General features: G+C 33.6%; 1 protein-coding gene across 23 annotated transcripts in view; it reads right to left on the bottom strand.

Annotated features, from left to right (window-relative positions):
• Nucleotides 1-12896, bottom strand: part of LOC111511127 (calcium voltage-gated channel subunit cacophony) — a 230891-nt gene that overhangs the window by 63234 nt on the left and 154761 nt on the right. For all 23 annotated transcript variants that reach the window (XM_074185558.1, XM_074185571.1, XM_074185596.1 and 20 more), the window contains 3 exons: nucleotides 12739-12830; nucleotides 4730-4880; nucleotides 2311-2438 (listed from right to left, as the gene is read on the bottom strand). In XM_074185558.1, the coding sequence (XP_074041659.1) occupies nucleotides 2311-2438; nucleotides 4730-4880; nucleotides 12739-12830 (371 nt within the window). The remainder of the gene's footprint in view (nucleotides 1-2310; nucleotides 2439-4729; nucleotides 4881-12738; nucleotides 12831-12896) is intronic.

Here is a 12896-nt window from a genome sequence, read left to right as displayed (position 1 = left end):
TGTTTTACCTTCATGACAATAAAAAAATTGACTAACAGTTTCGAATGTTCTCAGTTAACGGATAGATATATATTTTTATCGGCCCTTTGTGATCATGAAGTTGCATAAAATAGATCACAAAAATGTAAATCAGATAATCAAACAAATAAGTTTAACTTACCATAATACAGTATGAAATATAAATAATGAAATGGTCAGAATATATAAAATAAATAGGAAGAATGGAAAAATGGTAATCATATGCTGTTATTTTTTAAATTGATATACCTACTCGCTGAGTGATTTCGTGATTTTTTAGTTCTGTCATTGGTTTAGGTATCACGTTGAAAAATGCATACAACATTGTTGTTCACCACTAATTCTGATTTCATATTTTTTATGTCGTTACCATTGAAAAATTTATTGATATGAGATGGGTATTATAAAAATGAGTTTACATAAGATGCAAGTAATTACAATATTCGTTATTAAGATATTCCAACAGGATTCTGTTTGAGTAAACTTAAGCCAGTCTGCCAGGAAAAATACCGAAGGTTAAAAAACAGAGTCAGACGAGCACTGCGAAAGATTATATTTGTGTTATGTTGGATAATATACGTTGAACTAATGTCTACTCAGGAAACATTTTGCCAATCGAAAAAAAAATTGCAACACCGAAATAAATGTTATGTCATAAGGAAAAAGTATAACTCAGCAAATAGCTAGAGTTTAGGTTATTTCAGTTACTCGTTAAATTAATGTCTAAAATAATTTCTAAAGATACAGATAACAGTTGCTTATTTATTTTCACTGTCAACTAGATAATATTGTTAAAATATCTTTTATTAACTCTCAGACCAGTTCTCATTGCTTTTGTTGTTGTTTCTAGTATAATTGATATTCCTTATAGTTTTGTTATTCCTGTAGTTTCTGCTGTATTTTCATTCTCATTGCTTTCTTATTCATGTGTTCCAATTGTTTTTCGTTCGTGAGTTCCTGTTCATATTTGTATATTTCTGTAGTTCCCATGTTAACTGATGTCAGCTTATTTTGATTAGCAAAGTTCAACATGATCTCCAAATGTTTTTTGGCACTATATCAAGCGAAAACTGGATTTACGAAATACATTAAGATGGACTATACATCGCGAAATGAACAAATTGAGTACCTATGCATTGCAGAATAATCTTGACAGTTCTATTTTGTAAATGATGCAATATGGATGATGCGGAATGTTGTCGAATTTTAAAAAGAGTGGTCAAATTGTATCATTGAGGTTTTGTCATCAAATAATTTTAAACATACTGAAAGGGTAAAAATATGTCTTTTTTCAACGGAAAAGGAGATCCAATGCTATTGTTGTTAGGATCAAAGGAATGTACCTCATGTATAATTATTATAAAATGATGAAAAATGTGTACAACTATCAGTTAGATAAGAAAAATGATTTTCCAAAGGAAAGTATTTCAGTACGTGGTACTCAGCACCTCTCTGAATGGAATACTGAAATTTATAGGATTTCTTTATTATTTCCTCATCAAAAGTGCCGTAGGTCGAGAGTTTAAAAAAAAATATTTTACATGGGGAAGGATTCTGGATTCAAATTATACGAGTTTCGAATAGTAGAAAACCAGAAAACGAATCAATTTCAAATATAGTTTTTTGTATGAAAATTGTTGACTATTGAACTGAAAAATAATGATAAAGGTTCAATGAAAAGTGGATGTGATGCAATGTGTTTTTCTATATTTTTCATCGGTGGAGACGAGGCTGAAAAGTTGCAATTTTTTGGAACTCTAGAAGGCTATAACCCTCCTACACGGCAAAATTCGTAAGAAGATCCAAATTTTTTTCAATGAGCAACAGCAATCAATAAAATTGTCCTCCTCTTTTCCGAATGTCAAACTGCATTTGTAAATTTATTTCATATCAATCATTTGTAAAAAAAATAATAAACCTTCGGGGTAGGTACACATTAGAATACACTTGTAACATTGATTTTAATATTTCAACAATTTTTATTGTTATCACCAGGGATACTACAATAATGATACAATGTTAACATGTTTAATTTTGAAAATGTCTTCTATAGTATCCATGAGATCCGCAAAATAATGAAGTGAGAAAGGTGAAAATTTTTGTATCATCAGTATCAGAAAGCTACAGAATTAGTACTGAACAGTTTTGCAAACACAGTCGCAATAAACTGAAATCACAAAAATCGCCAGTTGTTTCAATACAAGTCAGAAATCAATTTCACAGAACATGATGTCCAAATGATACCAGTTGGAAAGTTTTATGTATAGTTCATGTAAATTTACATATACTTACGTTGCGTTCGGATCGTATTCCGCCCAAATTCTGACAAACTCATCCAAATGATGTGCACCTAAGATGGAAGAATCTCTCGTAAGGTAATCGAAATTGTCCATTATAACAGCAACAAACAAATTCAGCATCTGTAAAGTTCAAAATTTCAAAATTCAATTGAATATTCGAAATTTCACTGACCAAAAAACTACTTTCGATTGAATATTATTCGTTGGTGGTGATGAATTTTCATGAATTTTATTAATTTCAATTTATTGAATTTAGAAAAAATCGAACTACTTCTCCGTATTTTTTGCTATTTTTTACGATTCAAAAACGGATTCATAGCATTCCTAATGCAATCTTAAATGAAACTAAAAACATCGAAAGTCCTATGAATTATCGCTTTCGAATAACAACTCAACTCTTTCATAAACTATGCATTTATGATGATCACATTTTCAATACATAACAACATTCTAAGACAAACTGTAAAATATGACAAAATTAATTCTTAAATGTAAACCTAAAAAATTGAAAACAAGAAAGAAACTGAAATGCCATAAGAAGTTACCATGAGAGTCTGAAATTTGATATGTTCAGAAAAAAAAATACTTCCAGATATATTCACGACAGATATCACCATTGTCCACAATAAAGGTAGCTTTTATATAGACTTGTTACTCTTTCCTTAAGCAAACAAAAAAAGCATGATCCAGAACATGCAGCTTAAGCACAGGATATCTGTCTGTTGATTAATAAAGGAGAATATAGAGTTCCAGTGATCAGAATAGTAATAATTGAAAAATTAAAAAATCTAATACATAATATGAAGTCGCAAAATCGTGTTAGTTTCATCACTCATATCAAGATTAGCATGACTGATTTTCATGATTTGTATTTAGTTAAGTTTGTTTCCACCTGAAATAGCAGAATAACTATAGAAAATATTCAACGAAAGTCATTTTTTGTGTAGGAAAAAATCAGTTTTTCATCGACCTTTTTTTGGGTAATTGTTACCTTCCACAATCTGAAAAAATATAAAAATTATAATGGAGAACTTTATACAAGTGTAGAAGGGCAAACTTTTAGTTTACCCCGATAAGTTACTGCGTAAAAATCAAAGTATTTTTCGCAAAGAAAAATCTTCTATTTATCAGTAACTTGTCGTCACAATTTTGCCTATCAAAAAAATTATTAAGAAATTATACTTATCTTTTACGTTTCGGAGGCCAAAATCTGCCTCCGTCTTCAGAAATGGATAAAAATTCGAATATATACGCAGTTATTCCTTTTTTGAGAGCTTATTTCTTTACTTCTTTGACAGATGTCAAAGAAGGATTCTTTTAGCTTACGTCTCTTAGAATGAGGCTCATTGGTAATCTTTCTTGTCCTATTCCATTCCACCCGATGTTCACCGTCTGATTTTAAAATGTGTTCTGATAATTTATACACTTGTATAAAGTTCTCCATTATAATTTTTATATTTTTTCAGATTGCGGAAGGTAACAATTACCAAAAAAAGGTCGATAAAAAACTATAGAAACATTTGAAAAATGTGAAGGTCGAAAAAGTGGACGATTTTTGGTTTCTTATGTCATGACAGTTGTCTTGGTGCGCATCTGTGTTATTTACAATGTCGCGAACGCGAAGATTGAAACTATCACAAAGTAGACCTAACCCAATTAGACCAATTTAATAACTGGATGGTGAGAACCATGCAACATACGTCTTACTGTTTTTTGTATCAATATATTATTTTCTGACACAAAATGTACTACTGAGCATGAAAATGGACTTCTAACACTGGTCGTGTTGGTATGGCTTGACTTCGTGAATAGGGTGCTGAACCTTCCCCCACCTGTCGACTTTGACTTTGAATGACGTCACGGGACCTTGGGCGAGGTGCACGACATATGACCTTGAACGATTATACACTACCTTGACCTGTTCGCGTGCCAAAAGACTTTGATGTATATCTGAATATATCTGAATGAAATCACGTAGCTTCACCAAACTCTTATGGGAAGTGAGGTGTGAATATTTCAGCCATTTCAAATTCTCCTCATAATCGTCTGATACTATGAACAAGATAGATGAATACGTGTAGTGAATGTGGAGAGAGAATGCATTCATTTCATGAAAGAATATATCTCCTTATACTGTGAGAAAAGCGTTAGCAAATTTGTTTCTGAAATAACATCAGAGACGAATTTTTCATTCGGAGAATAAATGTCAGGCTGATTGAAGTGTCAGACAAATGAGTATTGTCAGATGATATTCATACCATTTAAGTTATTCGTCCGCTATATAATTGTAAAAAAATACCATTTGTCTAAACATTGTGTGTTTTCGAAAAGGTGTTTTCAATTTCAGAAGCAACATAATCTTCAGAACGGCATGATCTATACCCACTAATATCAATATACTAAAAACTCACCAGAAAAGAACAGAAGAAAATGAAAGACACAAAGTAGGCGTATGCAATATTGTGCCCGCATTGTTTTCCAGATTTCCCGGAATTTGGATCACAGTATCTTCCTTTGATGCATGACAACATTATGCTTGGCCAATTTTCGCCGGTAGCACACCTGTAATTGAAAAAGTATTTTTCATTCCATTATATTATTTCACCGCGAATCATGCTATGTATCAAATAATATGTGATTTTACCTTCATTCATGAAGCTAAGATTGTTCTGTTCACCTTCATTATACAAGGAATGTGAAACACGTTCAGAGGAAGGATGAAAAAAAAAACTTCATACAAAAACTCATACGAAAATGATCGAAACATGTCTACGTAGCCTCTGGTCCTGATGAAAACCCTATCTAGTTTTGGAAAAGTCCCACTACTACGAGTAGAAGACCTAGAGTTAAGCCCATACCCAAAATAGAGAAAAATAGTAAAATACTGTCAAAAAGAGAATTGAAACTTTCTATGATTTCACCACTTTTACTTGTAACTAACGTTACTGCAGTTTCATCTTATAATGCGGACATCCCGTATTGCCGACACCCAGTATTTCTATTACGACTCATCGGTGAACGTGAAGATGAGTAACGCAAGACAAAAACCTTATCGTCTTTTTAAGTTGGAATGTAAAATACGATAATGCGTATTATTCATTATTCGGAAATATATTGTATTGAGTGGACGTGGAGAGTTTTAATTATAAAATACCCTGCAGTCTACATCAGAAGTGGTTAAGAACGTATAGTTGTGTTTTGTGCCAGTGCCACTGAAGTTGGATTCTCAAATATGGGACGACACCGAAAGAAACCTCGTCATCGGCCACCATCGTCATCGTCTTCAGAGGATAGTTCGACATCAAGTGATGATGAGTATTATAGACGTAAAACCAATAGGAAATCGAAAATCCACCGAGAAAATGTAAGTTATACCCCACCAATTTACCAACCAAGAATGGAGGCATCTTCAGTACAAACAGGTACAAGTTTTAATATTTTCTCAATGATACCAGAGTTTGATCCAAAAACAACGGACATCAATGATTGGATAGAGATCATTCAATATAATGCTAACTTGTACAAGTGGCCAGATAATTTGATGATTTTTCAAGCTTTAAATAAACTAAAAGGTAATGCCAAGCTGTGGTTGGATAACTATATAGAAAGCGAGTTGGGTTGGTCACAGTTTACTTGGGAAAATTGGAAAAATATTTTCATATCAACTTTTCAGCCTAGCCGAAATGCATTCAAGCTATTAATGGACTTAGTAAATCATAGGCCAACTGAGGGTTGTTCGTTATATGATTTTTAATTTGAACATATAGCTAAAATCGACAAATTAAAAGTGAAATTTTCTGACGCTGATAAAGTTTCTTTGATTTGTGGAGCTATCAATGATAGTAATATAACGGCAGCTATTGAAGCTTCCAACATGGTAGATCCTAACATGCTGGGAGCATATTTGAAAAATAAAATTCACACTTTGCCAAATGCCCCGTCTATCTTTCAACAATTTATGAATGAAATATTCTCACCTTCACGTAATTATAATGTTATACCTTACCTTGATGACTTACTCATACCTCCAAAAACTATTTCAGATGGTCTAAATATTTTACAAATGGTTTTAGAAATAATAAAAGAATACGGTTTGACAATAAAACTAAACAAATCATCATTTATGCTGAAAAAAATTAAATATCTAGGTTATGAAATATCTTTGAATAAAATATCACCCTCTAGTTCAAAAATAGAGGCTGTCGAAAATTTTCCATACCCAAAGAATCAACATCAATTGCGCCAATTTTTGGGTTTAGTTGGCTACTTCCGGAAATTCATTAAAAATTTTGCTCGACTGTCTGCACCACTAACAAAACTTTTGAAAAAAGACTCTAGCTGGGAATGGAATGAAAACCATACAAAAATAATAGACTCTTTAAAAGTGAAAATATGTTCCAAACCAATACTGGCAATTTTCAACCCGAAATTGCCTGTACTTGTTTATACTGATGCTAGCCGTGATGGTTTTGCTGGAATTTTGACTCAAAAACAAGACAATTTAGAAAAACCTATTGCCTACTTCAGTAAACAAACTACTGGACCTGAAAAAAAATTATCATTCATTTGAGTTAGAATTGCTTGCAATTGTAAAAACCCTCGACAGATTCCGTTATTATTTGCTGGGACATATGTTTACTATTTTCACAGACTGCAATGCAGTGAAAAATGCGTGGAATAAGCAGACACTTGTTCCCCGCGTTGCTCGCTGGATTCTTTTTTTACAAGATTTCACGTTTCAACTCGAGCATAGGGCAGGTCATCAAATGCAGCACGTTGATGCATTAAGTCGAAATTTTCGTGACCTTGATCCCGAAAAAATGCAAATATCCGTAATAAGTGAAAACGATTATTTAAGAGAGGCTCAAAGCTTAGATGAACAAATCAATCAAATTAAAGAGATTTTATTAAGCGGCAATAGTATCGAACACAAATTCATTTTCAATGATTACGATCTTCGCGGAAATAAGGTTTATCGAATTACGCAACAAGGTAGAAGACTGTTTGTTCCAAAATTGTGTAGGTGGCAAATCACTAAAGCAAACCATGATGATATTGGTCATTTTGGTTACGACAAAACAATCGATAGGATAAAACGAGCCTACTGGTTTCCTAAAATGAACCGGTTCGTAAAAAAATATATTAATTCGTGTCTTTATTGCTTATATTACAAAGAACATGGTGGCAAAAAGCCTGGTTATTTGCATTCTATTCCCAAGTACGCTAGACCACACCATACGCTGCATGTGGACCATCTTAGGCATTAGAGATCGCCATCTTAGGCACTAAACTGATCGCCATCTTAGGCATTAGAGATCGCCATCTTAGGCACTAGAGATCGCCATCTTAGGCACTAAACTGATCGCCATCTTAGGCATTAGAGATCGCCATCTTAGGCACTAAACTGATCGCCATCTTAGGCATTAGAGATCGCCATCTTAGGCACTAGAGATCGCCATCTTAGGCACTGAAATGATCGCCATCTTAGGCATTAGAGATCGCCATCTTAGGCACTAAACTGATCGCCACCTTAGGCATTAGAGATCGCCATCTTAGGCACTAGAGATCGCCATCTTAGGCACTAGAGATCGCCATCTTAGGCACTAGAGATCGCCATCTTAGGCATTAGAGTTCGCCATCTCAGGCACTAAACTGATCGCCATCTTAGGCATTAGAGATTGCCATCTTGGGCATTAGAGATCGCCATCTTAGGCACTAGAGATCGCCATATTAGGCACCAAACCGATCGCCATCTTTGGCACTAGAGATCGCTATCTTGGCACTAATTGATCGCCATCATAGGGACTTCAATGATTGCCACCCGAGGCACCACATTATGGTAGAATAAAACATAATAAAAATCTCAATTGTTTCTTTTGTTTCAGACTATCCTTTCGAGGACGAAAGATTCACAGGATGGCCGTGCGGACATCCCGTATTGCCGACACCCAGTATTTCTATTACGACTCATCGGTGAACGCGAAGATGAGTAACGCAAGACAAAAACCTTATCGTCTTTTCAAGTTGGAATGTAAAATACGATAATGCGTATTATTCATTATTCGGAAATATATTGTATTGAGTGGACGTGGAGAGTTTTAATTATAAAATACCCTGCAGTCTACAATAAGGACATTTTCAAACTACATCCATCAATTTATCACAATACTGTCAGATACTTCACTATATTACTAAAAACTTCGACGTTTCAACATGGTGAAGAAAGAAGTACTTATGACTTTTTGGCTTTTTCAAAAATTTTTCCTCATGAATGGCCATCCATGGTTTTCTCTAATACCTTTACCATTAACACTGGAATGCCTAAGGAATCCACATACTTTGTCTATTGTACATCAACGACCCATTGAAAAAAAAAAAACAGAAACCCTCTATTGATTTATCGACAACATTACAGTTTCTATTTAATTTCAGATGATACTAGCGATTCGTCACGGCTCTGTGCAGGGGCAATGCTGATCTAAATAAACATATGAACGCGTGCGACTGCTGTTATAGGGTGCTGCATGAAGTATTATAGGGTAAAGCGCAGCCTTCGATGCGCTATTTATAGGCAAATGCCACCGGCCTTGCGGCCGGTATCACCACAACCGCTATGACCCTGCATTTTAAATCGTGGAAAATGTTCATTTGGATCACATGCTGTGAAGGGTCGTATTGATCTATATTGAATGCACGATGAATTTAAGGTGTGTTTATTCACGACATCACATTAGGAACCTGTAAATTTATCAGTGTTTCTCTACTATATTATGCATGTTATATACATGAATCACTCTTATCTATTAAAAAACCCGCATCAAAATCCGTTGAGTAGATCTAAGCATACATAGGGATAGACAGCGGGAAGCGACTTTGTTTTATACTATGTAGTGATTTCTATCGACACCAAAATAGAGACCAAAATAGACTTTTGTTGGGATATTGTCCGCATAAATTATCTACTATAGTTCGTTCAGTATTGTCTGAGAGTAAAAGAATTTCAAGAATGCAAACATGTCGCTACATCAAAGAAAGCAACTTAGTTGTCTCAAGCAAATAGCACTGCAATTCACCCACAAAATCAGTGAGATATGTCTACCCTCTACATTCCTTGAGGACGCCACTAACGAGCCATTAAAATAGGGATATGCGGCAAAGAACGCGAAAACACCGACAAAGAAATACCGACAAAAGAACTGCTCGATGTTTTTTCTGATATAATGTTTGAGATAATATTAATAGGCGTCGGACTGGGGGTATTAATATAAATTTTCCATTGATATATTCTATATGATGAGAAGATAATTAAAATATAGTGAAAACTAATTTTGTTTAAATATTTTATTTTGGGAAGGAAAATATATATTTGAAATAGTTTTTTATTATTTAGAATTGTTAACTTCTACAGATCTAAAAAAAAACAGAATATTAAATTTACAAATAAATACAAATGTAGAAAGGGCCAAAAGTTACTGCATTTGATAAATTAGCTTTTTGGAAAAAAAATTAAATTTGTCATTAACTTGAATTTAAAAAATTCTGCATATTAAAAGAAATATGTATCATCTGGTGACGTTTTAAGGACTCTATCCATTTTCTTTATCCAACCTATTTGAATCAGAGCATTATAATTTGTAGTTATGATTCGTCTATTGATGTAAATAAATTTGATATTATTATTATTATCATTGACACTGATAATATCAAATTAATCGTCGGTATGATAATGGAGATGGATAAACTATTCGAAACATCATCAGATAAGTATACAAATAGAATAGATTTTCGCGGTTAGAAATTTGAACATCTGATTTCGAGTTGAACCGCGTTGAAAATTTTGCGTTGTTCGACGTTTCGGCTTCGACTTTGACATTTTCAGGAAGTAGAGAAGTGTGGCTGCACTGAGAGATACACTTTATATATTCTTGGTGGTTTGGAAATGAAGATTCATATTCCTTATTGGATTTTATAGTCGATTCAGGAACAATTTTATAGATTTATTGAGAATACTCACTTCGAATAAGACATTGCGATAATTTTAATCTGAAAAAAGTCTACAAGGATTCGTTGAGTGATTCTGCACTGGATGAATCAGTTTCATCAGGATTGATGACAACTGGAATAATTTTTTCTGATAATGAGTCTATGCAATCATACAGATCCCACATATCTGCTTCGATTCTGATTATTTTGTGGACACATTTTTCCCAAGCTTTTTGGTCGACTGTTTCCAGAGCACTGTATAGGTATTTTTTTACTTCACACAGCTTGAAGGTCTTATTATTCCTTGGGATGAATCCTTCAACTTGAGCCCAAACCAACTCTATTGGATTCAATTCACAGTGATAAGGCGGCAACCGAAGAACCGACATTCCTTTAGTCTTCGCCATCTCATCGATGACATACCTGAAGAATTTTGACTTATGACGTTTAGCCAAGTTGAGGAGTTCCGCTTTTAACATGGTCGATTCAAAAGGAATAGCTTTCATTTGTAAGCATTCAGTAATATCTGCTTTCTTTCAACACGACGTCGGCAGCTTCTCGACTCGTCTACTGTGGTAACTTGCGTTATCCATTACTATTACGGATCCCTGCGGAAGTTTTACAAGTATGTTTTTGAACCATTCTTCGAATACTGTGGGATCCATTTCTTGATGATAATGCCCATTTTTTTTCGATTCAAACCCCATCAATCCATCTTTCACGAATCCTTCACTGTTGCCTATGTGAGTGATGATAAGACGACGACCTTTTCCAACTGGAATTTTCAAACCAGTGGACCAGCCTACCATAAAGGCTTGTCTTCCACTTTTGATGTTCTGATTTTGCCAAACCTTCGAGACGGTATGACCCTCATTGACCCATGTTTCATCCAAATAAAAAATAGATCTACCTAGTGCTCTGGCTTTTTTTATTTCTCTTGAATAGTTTTTTCTCCATTCTACAATCTCTGATTTTTCTATTAACATGCTCTTTCTATCTTGTTTTCCAAAAGTGAAATTCAGCTCATGTAATATCTTCCATGATCGAGTTCTTCTTATATCAGGAAAAAACTGTCTTTACGAATAACTGACAAAACTTTATTTATTGTAGGTATTTGGTTTTTTACGTAAAAAGAGTGTACTGTTCTCCTAATAGAATTCTTGACTTCTTCGTCGATAACCAAACACCAGTGGATACTTTCGGCTCGAAAGAGTTGTTGTTTTCCTTGAGTTCCTTGAGAATTCTAAAAATTGTCGATCTATTGACACCAGTCATACTCGCGCATTTTTGCACTACTTCCTCCTTACTTTTTATTTCGGTCGAATATTATATTCTTAAAGAATTATATACATTCATAACAATTGTTTTTTCATTTATATTCAATGTTGACTATTTAGGACGCTTCATGATTCCCGAACAACTAGCTTTCATTTTGTATAACTGTTTATTCAACGCGCTCTCGAAGTAAACTGAAGAATAACACGAATAACCCCGCTAAAATGCCAAATCGGTCTTATTGATAGGTGCGATGTGTCTGTTGACAGTATAATTCGAAGGAATATCTATTTATACCGCCTTCAAAAAAACAATGTTTTTTCAATCCCCTTCAACAAAATACCTATTTGTTAGAGAATGTCTTGGTTATTACTGGACATATTTTAACATTTGTCATAGTAGATTTGTTATTTTATTTGTTATGAATGATATTTTTCAAGAATAAATATTGTATTTTCCTCGTATAAATTCATTTATTCAATTCGTTGACAGTAAAAAATTTAAATGCAGTACGCCTAATATATATATATATATATATATATATATATATATATATATATATATATATATATATATATATATATAAAACGTTGCCCGTCACTTTGAATTTCAACTCGATATTCCAAGAAGAACTCAGTTGCCCTCCTAAAATAAACGTTCAGAGAACATTACCAAATGAATATAACCTTCAACGATTCAAATTGAATGTCGTGTCACCACTCAGAGCGTCTTGAAGATTTTCTTCAATTCATTGGAATATTGTTTCGGGAGCAAAAATCTACCTTTTGAAGCATTGAGAGAATTAAAAAATCATAGTAGTACAATGCCCTATATAATTTCTTCAGTCATATAATATCTACCTTTGCCTAAAATTTACGAGAAACAGAAACAGGACCTCATTTGGATTATTTTTAAAATATTGTTTTTTTCTTTTTGATGTTAGCTCATATCAATTTTTATTTTCATACTATTTATTGAGGAAATTGTGACATCATTTTCCCACAAAGCGAATCAGACATCGCTTTCGTTCAAATGTCCCCTGTGTGTATATGAGTAGTGTCGATTTCTGGAAATATCTAAAATATCAAATGAAAACCAAACCAAGTAAATATCTGCTATCGTTTTATAATTGAATATTATTCTTATATAACGTTACACTCACCTGAATAATAACATCAATCCCTGTATGAAATTTCGAAAATTATTGTGTCTGTCAATGGATTCGTTCGGTGCTTCCGCAATGTTTCCAAATACCTGTGAAGAGATGCAGAATTGGGTTCATGAATCAGTGAAATGATTTGTTTCTCAAATTAAATCGCT

This window comes from Leptinotarsa decemlineata, unplaced genomic scaffold, assembly GCF_025532065.1.
Source record: "Leptinotarsa decemlineata unplaced genomic scaffold, Ldec_3_MD MMD2_P_RNA_scaffold_2, whole genome shotgun sequence".
Classification (NCBI taxonomy): domain Eukaryota; kingdom Metazoa; phylum Arthropoda; class Insecta; order Coleoptera; family Chrysomelidae; genus Leptinotarsa; species Leptinotarsa decemlineata.
This window is presented reverse-complemented; position numbering and strand designations above follow the sequence as displayed.